The following is a 27,106-nucleotide window of genomic DNA, read 5'->3' on the forward strand; positions in this document are numbered from 1 at the left end:
CAGATTGAGGATTTTCTGTACCAGAAAAATCTATATCAACCTCTCTCAGGAAAGCAACTAGAGGGCATGAAGAATGAAGACTGGGCTCTTCTCGACATACAAGCCCTCGGAGTTATCCAACTGACGTTGTCCCGCAATGTTGCTTTCAACATAGCAAAGGAAAAGACCACGGTGGGTCTTATGGCGACTCTCTCCAGTATGTATGAGAAGCCATCAGCCTCAAACAAAGTGCACTTGATGAGGCGATTATTCAATTTGCGGATGGCGGAAGGGGCATCAGTGGCTCAACACCTAAATGAGCTCAACACAATCACAACCCAGTTGAGTTCCGTGGAAATTGAATTTGATGATGAAGTTCGAGCTTTAATTCTCTTATCATCTCTACTAGAAAGTTGGAATGCTACTGTTATAGCAGTTAGCAGCTCGTCGGGAAATAGTAAATTGAAATTCGACAATGTTCGGGATCTGGTACTGAGCGAAGAAATTCGACGGAGAGAATCGGGTGAAACATCAACCTCCTCAGCCTTGCACACGGAGTCCAGAGGGAGAACTTCAGAGAGAAATTCAAATCATGGCAGATCCAAATCCAGAAGAGGAAAATCAAGAACGGGAAAGAAAGATTTTACCTGTTATAATTGTGGCAAGAAGGGTCTCTTTAAAAGAGATTGTAGAGCACTGAAGAAAGATATCGGCTCACAGGAAGCCAACATAACAGAAGAGACAGGTGATGCCATGATTTTAAGCGTCAACAATCCGATTAAATCATGGATCTTGGATTCAGAGGCATCTTTCCACACCACCCCATGCTGAGAAATCATAGAGAACTATGTCAGTGGTGATTTTGGGAAGATTCATCTAGCTGATGATGAAACTTTGAAGATCGTCGAAAAAGGAGACATCCGATTAAAGCTACCAAACCAAACCACCTGGACGCTGAAAGGAGTGAGACATATTCCTGGCCTCAAAAGAAATTTGATTTCTATAGGACAACTTGATGGAGAAGGATATAGCACAACCTTTTCAGGCTATGAATGAAAGATTACCAAAGGAGCACTCGTCATTGCTCGTGGTAAGAAGACTGGTACTCTCTATGTAACCTCAAACTTAGAGAATATCATTGTTGCAGTAGATGCTGATGAAAAATCAAACCTATGGCACCAAAAGCTTGGTCATATGAGCGAGAAAGGGATAAAGACACTTTTGTCAAAAGGGAAGCTGTCGGATCTAAAGAATGTAGATGTCGAACTATGCAAGGATTGCATCTTTGGTAAACAAAAGAAAGTCAGCTTTGTAAAGATTGGTAAGACACCCAAGGCTAAAAAGTTAGAGTTGGTTCATACTGATGTATGGGGACCATCTCTAGTTCCATCTCTTGCAGGCTCATTATATTATGTCACCTTCATCGATGATTCTACAAGGAAGGTGTGGGTTTATTTTATGAAGAAGAAATCAGAAGTCTTTGATACCTTCAGAAAATGGAAGGCCATGGTGAAAAATGAGACTGGTAAGTCAAGCGGTTGAGGTCTGACAATGGACGAGAGTACATAAATAGGTGATTCAGATATTTCTGCGCAAACAATGGGATCAAGATGGAGACAATAGTTCCATGATACTGCAGCATAATGGCATAGCAGAGCGAATGAACAGAACTCTGAATGAACGTGCCAGAAGCATAAGGATACATGCCAGATTACCCAAATTTCTATGGGCTGAAGCTATCAACACTGCAGCTTACATGATTAACTGTGAGCCCTCAGTTCCTTTGGATGGCAGAATACCAGAGGAAGTTTGGAGCAAAAAAGAAATAAACCTTTCACACTTAAGAGTGTTTGGTTGTATTTCTTATGTATACATAGACTCTGCTGAAAGAAGTAAACTTGATGCTAAGTCCAACAAAGGTGCATTTGTTGGTTATGGCGGTGATGAGTTTGGCTACCTGTTTTGGAACTATGAAAATCGAAAGATCATCAGAAGCAAAGATGTCATTTTCAATGAGAATGTGATGTACAAAGACAGGTCAACTGAAACAAAGAAATTTGCTAAGTTCGAGGAGATTTCTGGAAATGATGTTCAGATCAGTCCTGAAGCAGTTCAAGAAGAACCAGACACACCGTAACTAAGACGCTCTTCCAGAATTCCTAAACCAACCCAGCGTTACTCTCCTTCTTTGCACTACTTGTTGCTGACTGACAATGGTGAACCAGAGTGCTATGATAAAGCAATGCAGGTGGAGGATTCAGTCAAGTGGGAGTCTTCCATGAAAGATGAGATGGACTCGCTTATGTCAAATCAGACGTGGGAATTAGTTGAATTACCACCAGGCAAGAAAGCGCTCCATAACAAGTGGATCTACAGGATCAAATAAGAGCACGATGGGAGCAAACGCTACAAAGAAAGATTGGTTGTCAAAGGTTTTCAGCAAAAGGAAGGTATTGACTACAATGAAATTTTCTCTCCAGATGTAAAACTGTCTACAATCAGACTGGTGTTGAAAATTGTAGCTGCAGAAAATTTACATCTTGAGCAGTTAGATGTAAAGACAGCTTTCCTTCATGGTGATTTGGAGGAAGAAATCTATATGAGGAAGCCAGAAGGCTTAATAAAGGCAAGCAAGATAAACCTAGTATGCAGGTTGAAGAAGAGCTTGTATGGTTTAAAACAAGCTCCTAGACAGTGGTACAAGAAGTTCGATAGTTTTATGAGTAACAGTGGTTTTACCAGATGCCAAGTAGATCATTGTTGCTACATCAAGAGGTTCGACAACAACTTCATTATTTTATTGTTTTACATTGATGACATGCTCGTTGCAAGCTCATACATGCAAGATATTATAAACTTGAAGCAAAAATTGTCGAAGCAGTTTGTTATGAAAGATCAGGGCGTTGCAAAGCAGATTCTTGGGATGAGGATCAAGAGAGACACAAAGTCAGGGACTTTGATTTTATCACAGGCTGAGTACATCAACAAAGTACTCTCTAGGTTCAACATGCAAGATGCTAAACCAATAAGTACACCTTAGGTGTTCATTTTAGACTCTCCAAAGAATAGTCACCAAAGACGGAGGAAGAACGTGCACACATGGTGAAGGTGACATATGCCTCAATAATTGAAAGTCTGATATATGTCATGGTTTGTACCAGACCATATATTGCTCATACAGTGGGAGCTATTAGTAGGTACATGAATAATCCAGGCAAGGTACACTGGGAAGCTGTCAAATGGATCCTCAGATATTTGCGAGGTACTACAAATAAATCACTTTGTTTTAAAGGTGGAGATACGATACTGATATGCTATGTAGATGCTGACTTAGCCGGAAATGTTGACATCAGAAGGAGCACTACAGGGTATGTCTATACTCTGGGAGGTACTGTAGTGAGTTGGGTTTCTCAACTACAGAAGATAGTTGCTCTCTCCACAACTGAAGTAGAATATGTCGCTGTTACAGAAGCCAGCAAGGAGATGGTTTGGCTTTAAAGTTTCTTGGAAGAGTTAGGCAAGAAACAAGAAAACAATGTATTGTATTGCGACAGTCAAAGTGTTATCCATCTAGCAAAAAATTCGTCTTTTCATTCCAGAACGAAACACATACAATTGCAATATCATTTTATCCGGTCTCTTCTGGAAGATGGGATTTTGAAACTTGAAAAGATTAGTGGAGCTCAAAATCCGGTAGACATGTTAACAAAGACGGTGACTACGGACAAACTGAAGTTGTATTCAGCTTCAGTTGGCATGCTAGAGTAACAAGACCAGAAATGCTGCTAAATTGATCGAGGTGTAAAGACAGATTAAAATCAGTCTTGAAGTGGGAGATTGTTGGAGAAAAATCAAAGAAAGGGGCTACATTTTTCAGCAAAATAAGGCCACTGAAATTTTAGAAATTCGGTGCAATAAATGGGCAGCTATTGTTGAAATGAAAATGGGAATGTTGCAATTTTAGTCATTGCATATTTTAGGGTATTTACAAGATTAGTCCCTAAGGCTCAACTATAAATGCCCTAGCTCATTTAGCTTCAAAATCATCCCAAAATCTCAAATCATTTCTTTCTCCTATTACTAGAGAGTTTTCTTGTGAGTAGTGAGTGTTTTGTAAACACCTGTAAATTTTCTCTCTTAGTAAAAGATCTGCAGCAATCCGGAGATGTAAACAAAATTGGCTGAACTCCGTTATCAATTTCAGATATTATTTTTCCGCTTTTATTTCGCATTCTCACTAATCTGGTTATGGGAAAATTATTCGTACTATGTTTATTTCCCAACAAAAACAATTGTGATGTCATTATAAAGATAATTCTTTTTTATGCAAACTTGAAATTCTTTTTTGCTTGCAACTTTACGCCATTAAAAGGAACCATGTTTCCAAAACAACCTTAACACATCTTTGAGCTTATCCCTCTTGGTAAGCGTAAAATACATGTATTTGTCTGAACTAATAACGAGTCATGTTCCTTGTATTTTTATGGATCAAGCTGACCCTTTTCACCTGGCAATATATTATATACAATGTTGGTCAAATAATAGCAGCCGGTGGCTGCTTGAATTTCAAAGGTGGGGGGCTGCCTTAAATTTCAAAGTTAGGCAGCCCATATTTTTGAATTTAAGTAAAGGTTAATTATTTTTAGTCATTAGACTTTAGGGTATTTTCAAAGATTAGTCCCTAAGTTTCAACAATAAATACCCTAGCTCATTTAGCTTCAAAATCATCCCAAAATCCCAAATCATTTCTTTCTCCCAATACTAGAGAGTTTCTTGTGAGTAGTGAGTGTTTTGTAAATATCTGTAAATTTTATCTCTTAGTAAAAGATCTGCACCAGTCTGGAGACGTAAGCAAAATTGGCTAAACTCCGTTATAAATTTCGGGTATTATTTTTCCGCTTTTATTTTGCATTCTCACTAATCTGGTTATAGGGAAATTACTCGTACTCGGGTTTATTTCCCAACAACTGGTAATCAGAGCTTTTGGTTGTGAATTTTGCCATTTTTTTGTGAAGTTACTATTCATCACTATTCATGTAAATAGTGAATTTCGTGAATAGTAAAAATTTTGTCGTCGATACGAGTTTGTCGACGGAGGTGATATAATATACGATGGTTCGCACAAATTGTCAAAAACGATCCAAAGAAGCCAGATTCGAGTGGGAGCGATGACTGTAGACGAAGGGAAGGTGAAAATTGAAAAGTTCGATGGTGCGGACTTTGGCTTTTGGAAGTTGCAGATTGAAGATTTTATGTATCAGAAAAATCTATATCAACCTCTCTCAGGAAAGCAACCAGAGGACATGAAGAATAAAGACTGTGCTCTTCTCGACAGACAAGCCCTCGGAGTTATCCGACTGACGTTATCCCGTAATGTTGCTTTCAACATAGCAAAGGAAAAGACCAAGGCGGGTTTTATGGCGGCTTTCTCCAGTATGTATGAGAAGTCATCGGCCTCAAACAAAGTTCATTTAATGAGACGATTATTCAATTTGCGGATGACGGAAGGGGCATCAATGGCTCAACACCAAAATGAACTCAACACAATCACAACCCAGTTGAGTTCAGTGGAAATTGAATTCGATGATGAAGTTCGAGCTTTAATTCTCTTATCATCTCTACCAGACAGTTGGAATGCTACTGTTACAGCAGTCAGCAGCTCGTCGAGAAACAACAAATTAAAATTTGACGATGTTCGGGATATGGTATTGAGTGAAGAAATTCGACGGAGAGAACCGGATGAAGCATCAACCTCCTCAGCCTTGCACACAGAGTCTAGAGGGAGAACTTCAGAAATAAATTCAAATCGTGGCATATCGAAATCCAGAAGGGGAAAATCATGAACAGGAAAGAAAGAATTTACCTATTATAATTGTGGTAATAAGGGTCACTTTAAAAGAGATTGTCGAGCATTGAAGAAAGATACCAGCGCATAGGAATCTGCCAACGTGACAGAGGAGACAGGTGATGCCATGATTCTAAACGTCAACAGTTCGATTGAATCATGAATATTGGATTCAGGGACATCTTTCCACTCCACCCCATGCCGAGAAATCATGGAGAACTATGTCAGTGGTGATTTTGGGAAGGTTCATCTAGCTGATGATGAAACCTTGAAGATTGTCGGAAGAGGAGACATCCGACTAAAGTTGCCAAACCAGACCACCTGGAAGTTGACAGGAGTGAGACATATTTCTGGCCTCAAAAGAAATTTGATTTCTGAAGGACAGCTTGATGGAGAAGGTTATAGTACAACATTTTCAGGCTGTGAATGGAAGATTACCAAATGAGCACTCGTCATTGCTCGTGGTAAGAAGACTGGTACTCTCTATGTAACCTCAAATTTAGAGAATATCATTGATGTAGCAGATGTTGATGGAAAATCAAACCTATGGCACCAAAGGCTTGGTCATATGAGCGAGAAAGGGATTAAGACACTTTTGTCAAAAGGGAAGCTGTCGGATCTAAAGAATGTAGATGTCGGACTATGCGAGGATTGCATCTTTGGCAAATAAAAGAAAGTCAATTTTGCAAAGATTGGCAAGACACCCAAGGCAGAAAAGTTAGAGTTGGTTCATACTGATGGATGGGGACCTTCATCGATGATTCTACAAGGAAAGTGTGGGTTTATTTTCTGAAGAAAAAAAATCAGAAGTCTTTAATTCCTTCAGAAAATGGAAGGCCATGGTGGAAAATGAGACTAGTCTGAAAGTCAAGCGGTTGAGGTCTGACAATGGAAGAGAGTACAGAAATCGTAGATTCAGATAATTTTGCGCAAATAATGGGATCAAGATGGAGACAACAGTTCCCATGACACCACAGTAGAATGGCGTAGCAGAGCGCATGAACAAAACTCTAAATGAACGTGCCAGAAGCATGAGGATACATGTCGGCTTGCCCAAAATTCTATGGGCTGAAGCTATTAACACTGCAGCTTACCTGATCAACCGTGAGCCCTCAGTTCCTTTAGATGGCGGAATACCAGAGGAAGCTTGGAGCAAGAAAGAAATAAACCTTTCATACTTAAGAGTGTTTGGTTGTATTTCTTATGTACACATAAACTCTGCTGAAAGAAGTAAACTTGATGCCAAGTCCAAAAAATGCGTCTTTGTTGGTTATGACGGTGATGAGCTCGATTATCGGTTTTGGGACTATGAAAATCGGAAGATCGTCATAAGCAGAGATGTCATTTTCAATGAGAATGTGATGTACAAAGACATATCAACCATAGAATCAAGTAGCTCCAATACCGAAGCTGAAATAAAGGAATTTGCTGAGTTTGAGGAGATTTCTGGAAATGATGTTCAGATCACTCCTGAAGCAGTTCAAGAAGAACCAGTCACACCAGAACTGAGACGCTCCTCTAGAATTCCTAAACCAACCCAACGGTATTCTCCTTCTTTGCACTACTTGTTGCTGACTGACAATGGTGAACCAGAGTGCTATGATAAAGCAATGCAAGTGGAGGATTCAGTCAAGTGGGAGTCTTCCATGAAAGATGAGATGGACTCGCTTATGTCAAATCAGACATGGGAATTAGCTGAATTACCACCAGGCAAGAAATCGCTCCATAACAAGTGGATCTACAGGATCAAAGAAGAGCACGATGGGAGCAGCTACAAAGCAAGATTGGTTGTCAAAGGTTTTCAGCAAAAGGAAGGTATTGACTACAATGAAATTTTCTCAGTTGTAAAACTGTCTACAATCAGACTGGTGTTGAAAATTGTAGCTGCAGAAAATTTACATCTTGAGCAGTTAGATGTAAAGACAGCTTTCCTTCATGGTGATTTGGAGGAAGAAATCTATATGAGGCAGCCAGAAGGCTTCATAAAGGTAGACAAGAAAAACATGGTATGCAGGTTGAAGAAGAGCTTGTATGGTTTAAAACAAGCTCCTAGACAGTGGTACAAGAAGTTCGACAACTTCATGGGTAGCAATGGTTTTACCAGATGCCAAGCAGATCATTGTTGCTACATCAAGAGGTTCGACAATAGCTTCATTATTTTATTCTTGTACGTTGATGACATGCTCGTTGCAGGCTCAGACATGCAAGAGATTATAAACTTGAAGCAAAAATTATCGAATCAGTTTGCTATGAAGGATCTGGGCGCTGCAAAGCAGATTCTTAGGATGAGGATTAAGAGAGACACAAAGTCGGGGACTTTGATGTTATCACAGGCTGAGTACATCAACAAAGTACTCTCCAGGTTCAACATGCAAGATGCTAAACCAGTAAGTACACCTTTAGGTGTTCATTTCAGACTCTCCAAAAAACAGTCACCAAAGACGGAGGAAGAACGTGCACACATGGTGAAGGTGTCGTATGCCTCAGCAATTGGAAGTCTGATGTGTGCCATGGTTTGTACCAGACCAGATATTGCTCATGCAGTGGGAGCTGTTAGCAGGTATATGAATAATCCAGGCAAGGTACACTGGGAAGCAGTCAAATGGATCCTCAGATATCTGCGGGGTACCACAAACAAAGAACTTTGTTTCAAATGTGGAGATACGATACTGATAGGCTATGTAGATGTTGACTTAGCCGGAAATGTCGACATCAGAAGAAGCACTACAGGGTATGTCTATACTCTAGGAGGAAATGCAGTGAGTTGGGTTTCTCAACTACAGAAGATAGTTGCTCTCTCCACAACTGAAGCAGAATATGTCGCTGTTACGGAAGCCATCAAGGAGATGGTTTGGCTCTAAAGTTTCTTGGAAGAGTTAGGCAAGAAACAAGAGAACAATGTCTTGTACTGAGATAGTCAAAGTGCTATACATCTAGCAAAGAATCTGTCTTTTCATTCCAGAACGAAGCACATACAATTGAGATATCATTTTATCCGGCCTCTTCTGAAAGATGGGATTTTTAAACTTGAAAAGATTAGTGGAGCTCGAAATCCGGCAGACATGTTGACAAAAACGGTGATTACGGAAAAACTGAAGTTGTGTTCAACTTCAGTTGGCATGCTAGAATAACAAGACTAGCAATGCTGTTCCATTGATCAAGGTGTGAAGACAGATTAAAATCAGTCTTCAAGTGGGAGATTGTTGGTCAAATAATAGCAGCCGGTGGCTGCTTGAATTTCAAAGGTGGGGGGCTGCCTTAAATTTCAAAGTTAGGCAGCCCATATTTTTGAATTTAAGCAAGGGTTAATTAGTTTTAGTCATTAGACTTTAGGGTATTTTTAAAGATTAGTCCCTAAGTTTTAACTATAAATACCCTAGCTCATTTAGCTTCAAAATCATCCCAAAATCCCAAATCATTTCTTTCTCCTAATACTAGATAATTTCTTGTGAGTAGTGAGTGTTTTGTAAACACCTGTAAATTTTATCTCTTAGTAAAAGATCTGCAGTAATCCGGAGACGTAAGTAAAATTGACTGAACTCCGTTATCAATTTCGGGTATTATTTTTCCGCTTTTATTTTGCATTCTCACTAATCTGATTATAGAGAAATTACTCGTACTCGAGTTTATTTCCCAACATACAATTCCTCCATTATATGAAGAGAAAATGATTATATTATATCTCATGAGTCATATATTATATTCATATCGTGAGCAATACGGCCTTCAAATATCGATTAAGACAACACTGATTAAGCCATCTGAAACAGGGGAAAGGATAATTAAAAGAATTACTCTTTTTAATCAAAAAAGGAGAATTTCCTTTATTCTTCATATATATATATATATATACAGAAATATACATCATCTTCTAAACAATAACAATGAATGGGGACAGCATAGGATCTAGGCTGTCACGGATGTCTCCACCGCAACCTGACCGGAAGGTCGGAATGGGGACAACATAGGATCTAAGCTGTCATGGATGTCCCGACTGCAACGGCCTGACCGGTATAACTGACTTCGGATTTCCTACCGGTTTCCCACAGCTCTGGTATCGCCTGCTTGATGTTGTGAATGCTTTCTAATGCATAATCTGCACCTTTAGGTCTCTGGGAAGTGCCGATCTGCATAAATTTTTAATTGAAGAACAACTAGTTCGTTAGTTTCATGGTCGTTTTGAGGAACTTTGCATGTTAAGTAAAAGAACAAGGTTTTCAAGGACTTGCCAGCACGGTGTGAAGACCGACATTTTTTCCGGCCTGGATGTTGCGGACGCTATCCTCGAAGAACAACTAAAACAGAAAAATCCAATGAAGGAAAACATCAGTAGACCATAAAAACACAACTTGTTACAGAATGCATGACGATCAATTATCGATCATCTTACTGTTCTCTGAGGGTTGACTTTGGCGATCTTGAGAGCACGCTCTATGGAGGATTCTTGCGGCTTGCAAACAATAGGCGTCTTGGGTAAAGTTGTACCATTGTTTGGGTGGGAGAAATGATTAATTATGTCGAATATTTGACGGCATCTAGGAGCGTCGGTTGTGGTAGTGGTGGCGGATCCTAAGAACTCAATATCATCTTCATCGTCAGAAACTGCATTCTTATGGGTGGGATTGAGAGTCTCGAAGCAGATAATCCCTTCGAAACAGTCTTCCAAACCGAGTCTACTGAGAGCAGTAACGGCATGGACCCTGTCTGCATTTGTGAATATCTAAAACAACAAGAGACATCAAGTTCTGTTAGGAGACCATTAGATTAAAAAAAAAACATGATCAATACTTGCTTATGCATGAAGTAATCAATCTGCTTACGATTTTTCGAAGAGGCAAAGTCTGCAATAAACTCTTCAATGAAGGATCTGGTTGTAGGTTCTCATATGGAAGTCTTCCATGAACATAACTATGGAACTCATCATAGTCAAAGTCATAACCAACAGCCTGCAAATAAGATAAAAAAAAGTATATCAAATTTATATTATATTTTACCTAATGAAAAGAAAAGGTTCAATGAAAGTAAATTTATATTATTTTTTACCCTAAGGCCAGCCATTGATGTCCCATAATTCTTATACAAGAGGTCGGCCAATTCAACAACTTTGTCCTTTTCTACGCCCAGTTTTTCAACCATGTAATCTGAAAAGGAAAAAAGACATTCATTAAAAAAAATCTGATTACCATGGAATCTTGATAGTAAAAATGGTAGCAGCCAAGTATCAAAATATAAATCCTTTACCCCTAATATTCTTCCCACACTCTCTTGCAATACCAGAACTTTTTGGATAAAGGGTATCATCGAGATCTGCAAATTCAACCAAATTTCTAGCTTTAATATATTTGCAGTCTCAGTTGAATTAGTGTAAAGATCATCATAATTCTTCTTAGCCTTGTGTTTTTCAAGGATATGAGCTTACCAAACAAGAGGCAATCATATTTAGGCCTCTTAGTTAAACTGTATTTATCCTCGTATTCCATTTTTCAAGGGACCTAAATTAAGCAATGGAAAACAAGTTAGCATTCAAGTCCAACCAAGCAAACCGGTATCCAAGAACATGTATCCAATAATGCAAGTAAAGGCCCTTTCAAATATTAAAAAAACAGCTAAAATCATGCACTTTAAGGAATTTTGAATTGAAAAGTGATGATAATTCAGCCAATGAAAAAGAAGCCGCTAAGTTGATGTATGATCCAAAAGGTATTGATTAGACCCATAATTTTTTTTGGTGGATGAAAAAGAAAACAACTCTCCATAAAAAAGAGAAATGAAGCATCCCATATGTTTCTTTAGAGAACCCCAAAATGGAAATCATTTTCATGAACAAGAACCTAGAAAGTTGAAAGGTTTTCCCCCCCGCAAAACCAAAGCAGATGCAAGAAAAATTTTAGGGCTTGCAATGAATGAATACCATACCGGTTTCAAAAACAAGGTAAGCTAATCAAAGGAAGAGTCTTTGAAAGAGAGACGTGTTGTGATGTCGCCAATGGACAGCAGAGAGCGAAGGGAGAGGGGGAAGGAGAAGAGAGCCCCAAAATGGGTTTTTATAGGCAAAGAAAGATGGTAGGCTATTCAAGTTAATCACGTTTAATTAACTTGTGTTGAAAAAATCAATACGAAATATGTAGAAGAAAGTAATAGGAAGCAACCCAAAGCGAAAAGGCAAGTTCTTTTTATGGAAAATTAAATAAAAAGTAAAACAGAGCTTGATCTTCATATTTTGCTGTTTTGTTTCCCACGGTCCGAATTTATTCCTTTGTTTATTGTTACAGCAATATCCCGGAACTTTGCTGCAAATTTTTATGTAATGGGATGACTAAAAGGTCAAATCACATTTTTTATCTTTAAATATTTAAAATATATATTTTATTTCTCCACTTTTTTCTCGAGAAATTATTAGATGAAACTGGCTCACTACATCTGTTGTCCTAATCAATAAGGTTCATTCATTTCAAGATAACTTCTAAATAACTATTCACTATTTGTTTTACATGTAGGAAAGATGTGAAGATTCACTTTGAAAGAAAATGAGATGGATGAATCTTATTGGTTGGAACTACAGATGACGTGATTAGTGGAGTTGATTTAATAATTTTTCCTTTTTTTTTCTCTTTTGATTTTGAATTTTCATTTTTTATTAAATCGAATCAATTGATTAAAAATACTACAGAATTTTTAATAGTTTTTATGCTTTTTCTTACATACTTTTATAATTTTTAACAAGTTAAAAATATATAGAGTAATATATTTTTTAACATTCTATATTTTTAATTTTTTATTTATCTTTTGTAGAAAATCAAAATAACTTACTGAACATTAATAAAACGATCAAATAGTTAATATCAGATTAATATTATCATTAATTTTTATCAATTAGTTTATTTTACGAAAAAAATAAAAATTTATGAATCAAAAGATAAAAAAAATCAAGAGCTGAAATACTTTTCTATTAAAATTTTGAGAGCAATAAATCAACAACAACAATAACAACAAAACCTTATTCTCATATGCAATGGGGTAAGGAGAGGTAGGGTAGTAGGTTGTCCCCAACGCTAGGATTGAGAGCAGCTTCCGTGGGAGACCGCAGCTTCCGTGGGAGACCTCTGGCAGTCAGAAAATTAAAAATAAAGATAAAATGCAATGCATGTATAAATAAATAGTTGAACAGTCTTCATATGCAATCTTCATATGCGCGTCTGTAATGGGAATTAATCCCTGCATAAAAATCTCTGTATATAGACAGAAACGTAAGACCCGACTAAATTTAAAAAGAGGAAACCTGAAGAGAATGATACACAATAGTCAACGATAGCAAGCTACGAGAAGGAATAAAATCAAATTGGTGAAAACCTAAACTAAGGCAACACTATTCCACTACTCTAGTTCTAAGCATTCATAAATTCTAATGACAGAAACATATATAAAATAGAAGTCATAGAAATTATTACAAAGACATTAAAAAGAAGACAAAGATGTTACACCCTATGACTGTGACCCGCACTACTCGACTACCCTGATCTTAAGTCTTTATACTTTCCTATCAGAGTAATAAATCATTAAGCCCAATTGCGGAACTTGGCGTTAAAGTTTAGGGTTAACTTAAAACTTTAAAATCTTAGAGGTTAAAATAAAATCTTTCAAAAAGATTGAATGATTCAATTTACTTTTTTTTTTTCAAAAACCAATGGGTCTGACTAAAATTTTGAAATTTTAAATTCCTAAAAAAAATTTATTGCCAAATTAATTTTTTAAACAATTTTAAGGGTGAAAATTATAATTTTTCAAACTTCGGAGGGCCATGGCCCCATTAGTCTTCATAGTGTTCCGCCTAAATAAAATTTGAAATAATCTTGGAATATAGTATTTAATCTTCCTACACTTAATTTAATTTGATTTATTTTTTATTTTTATAATTCCGTTGTAAATTTCAGTTAATTATATTGACTTAATAAATTTGTATGTTAATCAAATACTTAAATTATTTTTCAAAAAGTAATTTTATTATTTAAAGAAAATAGTTAATATTATTATCAATTTAATTCTATTAGTAATATTAGAAAAATGACAATTAAATTGTTATAGATATATTAATTTTCAAATTTCAATACAATAAAAAGGACTAAAATATAAGTTAGACAGTGGTTTAAATTACCTTTGGTTTGGTGAGCTGTAAGCCGTTCTTTGGAATTTTATAATGAGTTTGGTGGCAGGTGGCATAGCACGAAAGATTGGACCGGAAAAGAGGATATTCATATGCCTAAAAAACAGACCAATTTTATTTTCCTAGTATAAAGGGCAGATGTCAGTTGTGTATGCCACGTGGCATCCAATCAGGAGACTTCTTACCACTAAGACTTTCCATTCATCTACACAAAATTAGTATAACCCAAAATTTTAATTTTCTAAACTCCTATAATTAGGTATGGGCACGGGTCAGGTTTGGGCTAATCTGACCCGACCTGAAAATTTTATATCCTTCACCCGACCCGACCCGAAAAACATATATCATCCACCTGATTCGAATCCGACCCGATTTTTTGAGATAAAATCTGAAATCAATATGAAATAATAAAATATATTATTTTTTATTCAATAAAACAGTGATTTAATTGAAAAAAATAATATATGGAGGAGTATTATTGTAATTATTCCTAAATATATAGTGTAAAATTATTTTTAGGATCGGATCGGGTATTTTTCACCCTAAAACGACCCAACCCAAACATCACCTTTAAAAAATGATCCGACCCAACTAGTCGGGTCGAAATCCGTCGGGTTCGGGTCCTACGCCTATCCCTACGTATAATAATAATAATAATAATAGAAAAAATTACAATGTGTCAAATTATATTAAAATATAAAGAAACTGAAAAGTTTGAAACTTGTAGGATAAAAACCATGATTTGACCTTTTCTCGTCTTTCAAGTACCATTGGTTAGTTACAAATATATGTTTTTTTTTTCAATTACAAATATTAAGGTTTAATAATATTTTTGGTCTCTCATACTTTTCAAACAAATTATTTTAGCCCTTATCTGTTTTTTTTACTCTTGATTTTGTTTTTGTAATCAAATTTAACCAATCGACGAAAACCTAAGGGCCAAAACAGGAGAAAAATTTAAGGGTTAAAATTATTTCTTTAAAAAGTTTGAGAGTAAAAAAATGTCATAAGATGATTCTTAAAACCCTTAAGTTTTTGAAAAAATTAATTCAACTCTTTATTTTTATTATTATTATTATTTTGCCTAAATAAGCCCTTAAACCTAAAAATTGGTTAATATGAAGTTTTGACTTACGAAGATTGTTGCTGATTTTTAGGAACATGTGATGATTATATGATAGAAGAATTTAATTGATTCTTTTAAAAATTTTTGAAAATATTATTATTATTTAAATAAAATTATTTAAAATTAAGAGTCAATTGCATCTAAGGATGGGCATGGGTCGGGTCGGATTTTTGGTCCACCCGACCTGAACTCGACCTGTTTTGAGATAAAATCCGAACCTGATCTGAAATAATATATATATATTAAAAATATCATTTTCATTCAATAAAAATATGTATTTAATTGAAAGAAAACAATATATTGGTTGTATTATTTCAATTATCCTTATATATATAAGGTAAAATTATATTTTTTTAGGTCGGGTCAGGTTGGGTTAGAACCCTAGGTCGGAACCCATCGGGTTCGAGTCTCATGCCCATCCCTAATTGCATCATATATCCCCAAACTATAACCTTTATTTTAAATTAATCCTTAAACTTTTAAACATTCCAATTTCATCCTCAAACTATGATTCTCATTCTAAATTAGTCCTTAATCTTTTGAACATTCCAAATTCATCCCCAACTATAAATCTCATTTTAAATTGGTCCCTAAACTTTTAGATCTTCAAATTTCATCCCCGAATTCATGCAAATAAGTAATCCATTTCAACCATAGTTTAACCTAATCTTTTTCCCAAACATATAATAATATAACCCGACCTAATGATTTTATTAACAAGAGATGGTATATACATATAATTTAGGATAAAATTAAAATTGAAATATTCAAAAATTTTGGGACCAGTTTAGAATGAAGATCATAGTTTGGGGATGGAAATGAAATGTTTAGAAGTTTGAGGACTAATTTAGAATGATAGTCATAGTTTAAGGATGATATTGAAACATTTAAAAATCTAGGGACCAATTTGAAATTAGGGTCATAGATTAGGAATGTAAAATAATTTAACTCCAAAACTAAATATAAAAAACTATCAACATATTTTAAAAACAAATTAATATGAAAACTTCAAGAAACTTGCAAATTTTAAAAAATCGTAAAACGTCAACAACCAGAAATTATAGTTCACGGGGAGATGGGTTTTAAAATTTCAACCATAGAATTAATTACTATTAAGTTTCATAGAACTTAGAAGTGTGAACCTATAATAATAATAATAATAATAATTACACAGGTGTGAACATGGTATGAATTCCTGTGTGTAATTTTCCCATGTATTTATTCAAAGGTTTCATTAAGAACTATTTCCATGTAAAATATGTCATTTAGATATATTTTTTCCCCAAACCTCTCTCTAATATTTAATTGACAAAAGAAGGAACATGTTTTAGATGATGTGTGCAGCTACGTAGACATGGAATTCATGTGCATTGTGCATCAACCCCTTGCTTGCCTTTCGAGCATTGCTTCAACTAGAGATAGAAAAATAAATCCACGTCAGCTGCCCAAAATATTGTTTAAATCTTAATACATTATGTGCCCATTTTAGGATTTCATTTATTAATAGATAAATTAGTTTTAAAACATATTAATCAATCTCTCAAAGCTTAGTGTGTATATAAATATTAAAAATAATGGAAGTCAAGTCATCACATTAAAATAGTAAAAATGAATATATCTAATAAAGTTGTTAGATCATAGGCATACTCATTAATGTTAAAAGAAAGGAATATATTCTATCAATAATAATGGGTTTATTTAAAGAGATGTTATGTTTTTAAAATAATGTCGAAATTTTATATTTTAACGTTGGTAAATAAAATAAATTGAATTAACAGAATGATAGTTGTATATCGAATCTCTGGAGTATCTAATTTAAATTAATATTCAATAATAATAATTGAAAAAAGTATGTTTTAATAAATTATTTAGTCATCAAGTAGCAAATGAAGACAAAATATCGTTATATATTGGGGAAATGCTTCCAAGAAACGGAATATAAAACGATGCATGAAAACACAAGATGTTCCCTACTTGAGAAAATCCACCCAAAATATAATTAAAAATATATAAATATATAAAGTCGAGATGTGCATGTAATTGGAGGTAATGCCGTCAATGACACAAGTGAAAATGACTGACCCTAACGTAGGTCACAAGACCTCCAATTATTTATAATACTATTAATATATATATATATATATATATATATATATTATCAGCGATGAATAAATTTAACTACACAAAATATTAAAACTTTTAAATAAAAGAATTTAAATCATAAATTGAATAAATTAATTGAATGAACCATTCATACAATTTATCAATAATAATTGTTTTTTATTATTAATAAATATTTATATTTATATTTATCGACAAATTAATCAATATTTTTCACCCACGAATATGTATGATATAATAAAAATATATGATATAAATACGTAATCTGACCTAATTGAGATGATCAAATGATGGGGAAAATACAAGGAAATAAATTGGTATTTATTTCTCATTCAGAGATGCATAAATTACAAGGAAGATGGTAACTTATTTGAAAAAAAAGGATTGTTGTGCTCAATTGTGTGGTGGAGGAATGGGTACTGTTCTTTTTTTCTTTGGTTGTTCTTTCGGTTTTCAAGGTTTCGTCTTGATTAATTTGGATAGATCTAGGGTTTTGGTGGGTGAAAGTCTCCCAACGGTGATATTTTGCATACACAAAAACTCGAACTTGAGATCTACTTACCACTTGAACCCACTCCATTGGTGAGGCTGGGTGTTCACCATGCCTAACTCTTTCCCCTTCATTATTTCCACCTACTTAAAAAGTGTACCTATCATCACTTTGATTTTATTTCAGATTATGATGAGTTCATACAAGAAATAGTCTCCAATATCGAATATAAATATAATATATAAGACAGATTTAAAATGATATGGATTCAGTAGTTAGAACTTAAAATAATTTGAATTAAAAACGATATAAAATAAATTTAATCAGGAACCAACTCAGACTCTTTTAATTGAACGACCCATTACTAATTTATGTTAGACTTCTACCTTCAATAGTATGCGCTGAGAGCTTGGTAAGGTGGTACCATGCAATTAAAATATGGTGTAGTAGTAGTTCTATATTTGAATTGAATTGTGAATTTGTTGCAGCTTGGTTGAGTGGGAAAGGGAGATAATAATATAAAATCCGATTCCATGTTCAATTATTTGAAGCAAATAATATAGTTTAACCTAGTTTGGCTTGTAAATTCAAGTTCATACAAATTTTATTTTTGGATAAGTAATTTATATTCATCCAAAAGAATGCAGCTTAGCTACTACAAAACAAGGCAAGTTCCAGCGTTAGGTCAATCCCCAACTTATGCACAAATGCCTATTAGCATCATCAACCCTATGTATGCAATGATTATACAATTTGATTTTCACAGCCTCCTTTATACTATTTACAATAATATCAACTGAACGTGATAAACCCCTGAAGTTCCTATAATTACGTTCCTCCCAAATATAATACAGAAAGCCAGTCCAAGAGAGCTTGAGAATCCGCACACGGAGAGATTTTCCCTTTAAGTTCTCAATCAGCCAGTTGAGACGAACATCCCAGCTATACGAACCAATTCGAATCCCACAGGAAGATGGGACAACACTCCATACTTCCTTAGCAAAGGAATAATATGCAAAGAGATGGTCACGGGTCTCCAAACCAGTCCCACACACAACACAACCATTGTCCATGATCAAACCAAACCGAACCAACCTATCTTTAGTAGGCAACCTATCAAGGATGGCCATCCAAGAAATTAGGGAGAATTTTGGAATATGAACAGGAAACCAAATAATCTTGTGCTAGCTGACCTTCTCCTTTCGGACTATAATATTATCCCAAATCCATTTGCCTCTAACTAGGCTCCAATTAGCACAAGGAAGAAATAATCTCCTAGCCTCCTCTCTAAGCCTCAGCAGCTTTTTTAAAATCCAGCTGAAGTGGGCTTTACATTCAACCTCCCAGAAACTCACCGCATTGAAACAATACTCCTGAACCCATGCAATCCAAAGTGAACCTTCATTTTCCAATATATTTCTTATTAACAACAGGCATCAGGATTTACTCCATAAAGCAAGATCCCTCTAACAAGATAGTTTTAACTAACTGCAACCTACCCCCAAAACTTAATTTCTTGATGGACTATTACCTCAGTTTTCCTTTAATCCTCTCCAACAGAGCAGAACAATCCTTCCCTGTAAGTTTACGGGTTACTATGGGCACCCCAAGGTACCTAACAGGGAGGTGAGCCACCCTAAACCCAGTAGCTAACTGTATCAGATCAAGGGCATTCTCATTCAAGCCACATGCAAAAAACTCAGTCTTCAGAGCATTCAACTTTAGTCCTGACAGTTCATAGAATATCTATAAGGTACTTTGAACACCCAACATAGACTCAAGGGAGCCATGACATAAAACTAATAAATCATCTGCAAAGCAAAGATGAGTGAGGAAGATTCTTTTACATTTAGGGTGGAATCTGAAAATTCCCTGCTTGGCAGCAACATTCAGCAGAGAGGACAAGACATTTATCATAATGACAAAAAGATAAGGTGATAAAGGATCTCCTTGCCTAATTCCCATTGCCCCCTTAAAATACCCCGCCAAGCTACCATTCAAACAAGCAGAATACATGGGGGTAGTAATACAAGCCTTGATCCAGTTGCAGAAAACATCAGGAAGCCCCATTGCCCCAAGAACAATCAGCAAAAAGTCCCAGTTAATAGAATCAAAAGCCTTCTGCAAGTCTATTTTAACTGCACATCTAGGAGAAAGGCTCTTCCTAGAGTATCCTTTCACTACCTCCTGGGCTAGCAGAGTATAATCTACTATATTCCTACCCTTGACAAAAGCTGACTGATTATGAGAAATCATACCAGAGAAATAAGGAATAAGTCTATTAACAAGTACTCTAGTAATGGTTTTGTAGACCACTGAACAACAAGAAATAGGTCTAATTTCCTTAGCTAAGCTTGTATTAAGGGACTTAGGGACCAAAACCAAGGTTGTGGCATTGAAAACAGGCAAAAAGCAAGAAGTATGGAAGAAATACCTCACAGAAGAAATGAAATCATTACCAACAATGTCCCAGTCAGCTTTGAAGAAGCTAACAGTGTAACCATTGGGGCCTAGGCTCTTGTTCTTCCCTTGTCTAAAAAGGGCATCTTTGATCTCCATATCACTCACCTCCTTAGTATGAAAGGTATATGCACCTTCAGGCAAGGAGTAGCTCAGCAAGTCCTTCAAACTTTCAACTGAGCATCCTTTTACTAAAGGGTCAAGAGAGCCAATGAGGTTAGTGAAAAAATCCACTAGCTCAGCAGCCATTCCTTCAAAAGATTCATGGATCTGCCCATCATCACCTTTAATAACTTTCTTAAGAGTCCACTAATTCAGCATGAACCCTTCTCTCTTCATCAATCTTCATCTGATTTGTGTGAGCCAGGTTAAGTGTTTGGATTTGCTCCAATTCAGCCCTTTTATTTCTGACTCTACCAGAAATTTCAGATAAATACTCCTTGTTAAACTCCTTAAGCAGAGGTTTAAGTCTTCTTAACTTGTTAACAGACACTCATGGCAAATCCTCCACATTATTGCTGCCAAGAATCCCTAACGTAGAAAAAAAATTCATTGCCAATCCAACAATTAAAAAACTTGATAGTGATCAGAGACCCCCTGGGCCTTAAATTCCACAAAAGATTCTGGAAAATCCAACAACCATTGGTCATTAACTAAAATACTATCCAGCTTGCGGGCTAAATAAGATACTTCTTGTTTATTGGACCAAGTGAATAAAGGCCCAAGAAATGGATGATCCATAAGGTCAAGGCCCTCCAAACGTTCTTGAAAATCCTTCATATCAGAGGTGCAATGGACTCCCAAAACATCAAAGTCAGAGCTTTCCTCAGCTTTGGCAATGATGTTAAAATCCCCACCAATTAACCAAGATGAGGGACCAATATCCTTCTCAACAAAACTTAAATGATCCCAAAGACCCCTTCTAACCACACCATTGTTGCTGCCATAAACAAAATTAAAAGTTGTCCTATGCCCATCCTCAGTCCCAATGATAGAAATAGCTTGGTCACAACTCCTCAGGACAGAGATTGACAGATGTTTCCTCCAAAAAATCCACAGTATACCCCCTTCAACAAACTCATAATTCTTAGCAAAATTCCAATCATCAGACAGTGCAGCAGTGTATCTAGCAGAGTTATCTCTTTTAATACGAGATTCCATCAAACAGAAAACATCCACACCATAAGAATCTAATCTCCTAAGAACCTTCAGCTGTTTAATGGGATTGTTGACCCCCTAACATTCCAGAAACTGACAAGCATTAAGATGAAGGAAGTTGGGCACTACTGCCAGTGCTCAAGTTAACCACATTACACCTGGCTTTCTCAAGATACTCTTTCTTTTTAGACTTTATCTCATTGAGAAACATTTCCACGCCCATGGAAGCCACTTTGGCTTTCTTATGACCATCAACCACAATCTCTATTTTGCTAGAGGAGCCAACAATCTCTTTTTTCCTCCCCTTTGTCTTCTTCTTCAAAGAGTCTTGAAGGGAAGGAAAATCCCTAGGATGAACAGCTTCCTGAAAACAATTGGCATCAATACATGTGTCATAAGAGTCTGTCAGCTTCTTTACCATATCAGCAAAAAGAATCTGTGAAGGATTAACAATATTTTCCATGACATCATTCAAATTAGGCTCACTGGCCTCCTGCAAAGCCTGTATTGTTGTCTCCATAGTAGTGCTAACTTGTAATTCCATCACCAATCCCTTAGCATTATTACCACTACCAGAGAGAAAGTCTGAGCTCATCTCCTTGGAAGTGCTGGTAATTTCAGCTAGCCCCATAGCAACAGAGGCAATAACTGGCAGAGGTTCCTTACTTACAGATACTATAACATTACTCTCTTTTTTCCTCCAGACTTGCACCTATTTAAGTTTCTAGGGAGGGTGCCTAGCCTCAGAGCACGAGTTAACATGGTGCCCAAATGATTTGCACTTATCACAACATTTGGGAAGCCATGGCACATATACTCTAATAGCCACAGAGGACCCATCATTTAAAATAACATGAACAACATCTGAAATAAGAGCTCCAGCTTTAATTTCCACGCAAACCTTGGCAAATCTGAGCCTCTCATTTGAAGTCGTTATTGCGTCCATGTATAAAGGGTTTCCTAAGGCACTAGATATATAACTTAGACCCTTCTGAAAAATAAAGCTCTAATGGAACATTGTAAAGTTGTACCCATATCGACATAAAGGATAGGTCAAAGCTAAGCTTCTGCATACCAGACACCCAATTCCTTAAGACTAATGGCTTGTTCTGGACGTGCCAGGGTCCATTATTCATGACCCATTCCCTCAAACCAGCATCCAGAAATGAAAACACAAAGAGATTAGGGCCAGCAAGACTAACCTTAACTCACGAAGAATTTCCCTAAATTGTTTCAATGATTCACTGCATAGATCCAAAGCTCGGGGCCAAACCAATAAATTGACCCACTAGAGCATGATTCCAATCAACTATTCCTTCATCAATCACCTAAGGTGGGGGTTTAACAGTAGCCACTCCATCCCATAGCTCAGGGGGAAGAAGTCGAGAGACTGCTCATTCAAACCCACGAATAGCTTCTTCCAATCCAAACTCAAGGACCCCGATTCCATGCAATTAACAAGCAACAAACCTAGAATACCCCCAAATAGAAAGAACAAAAAGAATCAGAAGCAAGGAAGAAAATCTGAGAGACCATTAGACCTACTAACGTGCGGCAAGAGAGTCTTCATTTTCCTCGAAATCGAAAACCCGGGTAATATTTTCAATGTTATAATGTTTTTATGATCAAGTTCATACAATTTGTTTAATATATAGACTCATATATTGTTTCCTTTTCAATTGCGTACTAACTTCTTGGTTATCGGATGATTCACAATCATATAATTATAGCAGTCACCAAATACTTTCATTAATCCCAAATATCTTTCTTTCTTAATGATTGGATCCAAGCTTTGAGTTGATCTTATAAGTTTTTAAATTTTTTATTTCGGTTTTATGAAGAAAAAAAATGATTTCGAGTATTCGGTCATGGTGATATTTATTTATTTATTTATAGTTGAAAGTAGAAAATAATCGTCAATCAAACGATTTAACTTAATTTACTTTGATTCAAATAATTTTGATTTTATATTATTTGATCTCTCCCACTCCTTTCTGAAAATTAACCACTGCACGGACAAAGCTAAAGAGAAAAAATTCATCAGATAGATCTTGATCTGCATGTCAACAAAACCTTCCTCATCTAAGGAGGCTCCATACTCCTGCGGTCTGCTGCTACTTGGACCTCCACAAACCGAGGGCCCTCTTCGATCCAGATTTGCTCTTCTTCTCTTAGCTCTGTCACAGTCGCCATTAAATGAGTTGCTCTATTGGCCGATCTAGGTATTTGGAAAACTTCTACCTTTTTTTTATATCTTTAACCCAGGTGTTGATCTCTGAAAAATCTTTATCTTTGGAGGATAACTTGCTTATAACGGTCCTCGAATCGCCCTCCACTATGATTCTGTGAAAACCTATATCCTATGCGAAATCCACCGCTTGGTTCGCTGCTATCGCCTCTGCCATAAAACTCGTGGTAACGTTCTGATTTGTTCTTCGATAAGCCCCAATTATAAAGCCCCCTTTATATCTTATTAACACCCCTGACACTGATTCTTGTTTATGATGAGCAAAACCCACATAGAAATTCGCTTTAACAATTATGGATGGAGGTGGAATCCAACTGCTGTCTGAACTTCTGTTTGTTCCACGAAGACGGATGTTTATTTTCTCAAAATATGAACAGTGGGCTTTTATTGAGGTGAGCATCTCTTCACTTCTTGTGTTAATGCCTTGGTGAATAGATTTGTTACGAGCAAACCAAAGCACACATAAAGTCACCAAAATCTCAGAATGTTTCGAATTGGAATAATTTGTAAACAAACAAAATAATCAATCAGCTAAATCCATATTACAAGGCCAAGAGTAACCTAATGCATGCCAAATCTGCACTGTCAATCCATAATCTCGCACTACGTGAAAGTAAGATTTAGTTTCTATTGGGCATTTGGGACAAAACTTATTATTTGAAAATAAGCTTACCCTTATTCCCATATGTAATGGGGTAAGGGGAGGTAGGATACTAAAATAAATTGTAGTTTGTGGGGATATAATTGAATAACAGCTTCCTAATTTACAACTTAATCTTTCTCTGACAACTACAATCCCAAACAAACTTAACTAACCTCTTAATAATTGGATTGTGTCCCCCTCCGCCAATAGAAGTCTATAAGTACTCCTTACGTTAAAAACCCCCGATTTTTCCCCATTCCATACGCGAAAGTCAGCTTGCTGATAACGAGCCAAAGGAATCCGGATAATCTTTTCAGCTTCCTCGTCATTGAAAATTTGGCCAATCAATTCCACCTTCCAGGCTCTCGACTCCTCATTGATTAAATCTGAAACTCGCTCCACCCTGTCATCCCTAGGAGATGCAACCTTACATTGTCTTTCGTTCGGAAGCCAATGATCATTCCAGACCAAAATTGTAAGGCTATTCCCCACTTTTAAACCCAAGCCCTTTTCCAAAAGTCCTCGAGCACTCCAAATACTTATCCACACATAAGAGGGTGTAGAAGAGTTAAGAAACTCACCCGACGGATAATATTTTGCTTGAAGAATACGACTCACCAAAGACGCAGGATTAAGAAAAAGTCTCCAACCTTGCTTTACTAATAAAGCAATATTGAACTTCGCAAAATCTCTAGAGCCCAACCCTTCATTCTCCTTTAAGCGACTTAGACTCTCCCATGAACACCAATGGATTCCTTGCTTTTGTTCAGATTTTTGCCACTAGAAACGCGCCATGATGCTTTCAAGTTCTTTGCATAATGTATTAAAGAGGGATTGCCTGCAAAACAGACTTGATAAAAACTTCTTTTCCTCTTTGAAACAACATACGAACACACCAGCTCTTAATTCGGCTTCGAACTTTATCCTTCAAGTTGACAAACGCCCCATTTTTATCACGCCCAACAATGGTTGGAAGGCCTAAATATTTCTTAGGATTAGAAGTACTTGAAAAGAAGATGCCCGATTTGTAAAAATTTATTTGTTTTCCCGTACTATTCCCATACACATACAAGATTTACTTTATCCATTGAGCCATTGTAGGGTGGCTTCTCCAAATATAAGACTGTCATTTGCGAACATGAGATGAGTTATAGTTGGGGCATATCTATTAATCTTTACTCCCTGTAACTCCCCATGATGAAATGCTCTTCGGATTAGTGCTGAAAGTCCCCTCATTGCAGATGAGGAAAATTTAAGGGCTTAATGGATCGCCCTATCGAAGTCCCCTTTGAGGCATAAAACTCTCTCCTGGTACCCCATTCAAGATAACCAAGTAAGAAAACATGGTAACACAACGCTTCATAATATTAATCCAATGCAAAAAGAAATCCATACCTGTCATCACTTCCCATAAAAAAGTCCACTCTACCCGGTCATAAGCCTTGCTCATATCCAACTTCAAAGCAAAGCATCATTTTTTTCCATCTCTTTTCTTCATAAAAGAATGTAATAGTTCGTGAGCAATGATGATGTTGTCAAAGATTAAATGGCCTGGGACGAAAGCATTATGTGCTTCATCAATACAACACTGTAAGAGGCTTTGTATTCTCATCACTAGCATTTTCGAGACAATTTTGTATATCACGTTGCATAAGCTAATCGGGGGAAATTGAGTTAACCTCGACGGGATACTACTTTCGGTATTAACAGAATGTGGGTGTGATTAATTGTTGTCATATCCTCTCTTCCTTCGGCAAGTGCAATGCAATAATCCGCGACTTCTACTCCAATTAAGTGCCAAAATCTTTGATATAATAAAACCCCCAAACCATCCACACCCGGTCACAAGCTTTGTATCCAACTTCAAAGCAAAATATCATTTTTTTTTCCATCTCTTTTCTTCATAAAAGAATGTAATAGTTCGTATGCAATGATGATGTTGTCAGAGATTAAACGGCCTGAGACGAAAGCACTCTATGCTTCATCAATACACCACTGTAAGAGGATTTGCATTATCATCACTGGCATTTTTTAGACAATTTTGTATAACACGTTGCATAAGCTAATCGGGCGAAATTGAGTTAACCTCGTTGGAGACACTACTTTCGGTTTTAACACAATTTGGGTGTGATTAATTGTTGTCATATCCTCTCTTCCTTTGGCAAGTGCAATGTAATAATCTGCGACTTCTACTCCAATTAAGTGACAAAATCTTTGATAGAATAAAGCCCACAAACCATCCGCACCTGAAGCCTTTAAAGGACATAAGGACTTCATCGCAGTTGTCACCTTCTCTCTGTTAAAAGGGCTTGATAGCATGGTATTCATCTCCCTCGTTACCCATAATTCAATGCCCTCTAAAATTCTTTCATCAATTTGGGGAAAACTTGACGCAAAGAACTCTGCAAAGTACCTATGTGCTAAGTACGTCATTCCTTCATCGTCCTTAGTTAAGACCCCCTCATCTGATTCGATAGCATGAATACGATAATGATGTTTACGGCTTGAGACAAACCTGTGAAATAACATTATATTGTTATCCCCATTTTTCAACCAGTTCGCACGGGCACTCTGTTTCCAATATAATTCCTCCCTATCAGCCTCAATATTCAGGTGTAGTTTCGTATCAATGGTTTCCCCCAGCACGTCATCTATAGGAGATAACTCTACTAACTCATCCAATCTACGTTTCAACTAAGAAGCCGTGATGCCCTTCACCCTGCAAACTTCTTTAAACCAATGATCCAGCCCATGACAAACAAAATTTAATTTATCGGGGATCAATCATTGTGCTTCTCTCCATAATCTCGCCACTGTATCTTCACAAGAGTCTTCCACTAGCCAGGAGGCTTCAAAAAGGAAATGCCACATTTGT

At 36.4% G+C, this 27,106-nt stretch overlaps 2 protein-coding genes across 2 annotated transcripts; both read right to left on the reverse strand.

Annotated features, from left to right (window-relative positions):
- Positions 1 to 9,628: 9,628 nt before the first annotated feature.
- Positions 9,629 to 11,316, reverse strand: LOC120185473. The gene is made up of 8 exons (XM_039189678.1): positions 11,244 to 11,316; positions 11,066 to 11,131; positions 10,868 to 10,965; positions 10,645 to 10,770; positions 10,215 to 10,544; positions 10,054 to 10,119; positions 9,829 to 9,951; positions 9,629 to 9,760 (listed from the first exon to the last, which is right to left on the reverse strand). Exons 1-8 carry the CDS (start codon positions 11,302 to 11,304, stop codon positions 9,731 to 9,733), a joined length of 900 nt encoding a protein of 299 aa, XP_039045609.1. The 5' UTR covers positions 11,305 to 11,316; the 3' UTR covers positions 9,629 to 9,730.
- Positions 11,317 to 18,402: 7,086 nt separating this feature from the next.
- LOC120185516 lies at positions 18,403 to 18,852 on the reverse strand. The gene has a single exon (XM_039189713.1). It carries the CDS (start codon positions 18,850 to 18,852, stop codon positions 18,403 to 18,405), a length of 450 nt encoding a protein of 149 aa, XP_039045644.1.
- Between the last annotated feature and the right edge of the window lie 8,254 nt (positions 18,853 to 27,106).

The sequence above is a fragment of the Hibiscus syriacus genome, unplaced genomic scaffold, assembly GCF_006381635.1.
Source record: "Hibiscus syriacus cultivar Baekdansim isolate YM2019G1 unplaced genomic scaffold, ASM638163v2 tig00113123_pilon, whole genome shotgun sequence".
In the NCBI taxonomy this organism is placed as follows: Eukaryota; Viridiplantae; Streptophyta; class Magnoliopsida; order Malvales; family Malvaceae; genus Hibiscus; species Hibiscus syriacus.

Coding starts and splice junctions, on each gene's coding strand:
- LOC120185473 (XM_039189678.1), bottom strand. CDS start 11,304: ATGGAATACGAGGATAAATACAGTTTAACTAAGAGGCCTAAATATGAT. Junction 10,771..10,867: donor CATCAATGGCTGGCCTTAGG/GTAAAAAATAAT, acceptor TCTTATTTGCAG/GCTGTTGGTTATGACTTTGA. Junction 10,545..10,644: donor CTTTGCCTCTTCGAAAAATC/GTAAGCAGATTG, acceptor TTGTTGTTTTAG/ATATTCACAAATGCAGACAG.
- LOC120185516 (XM_039189713.1), bottom strand. CDS start 18,852: ATGGCCATCCTTGATAGGTTGCCTACTAAAGATAGGTTGGTTCGGTTT.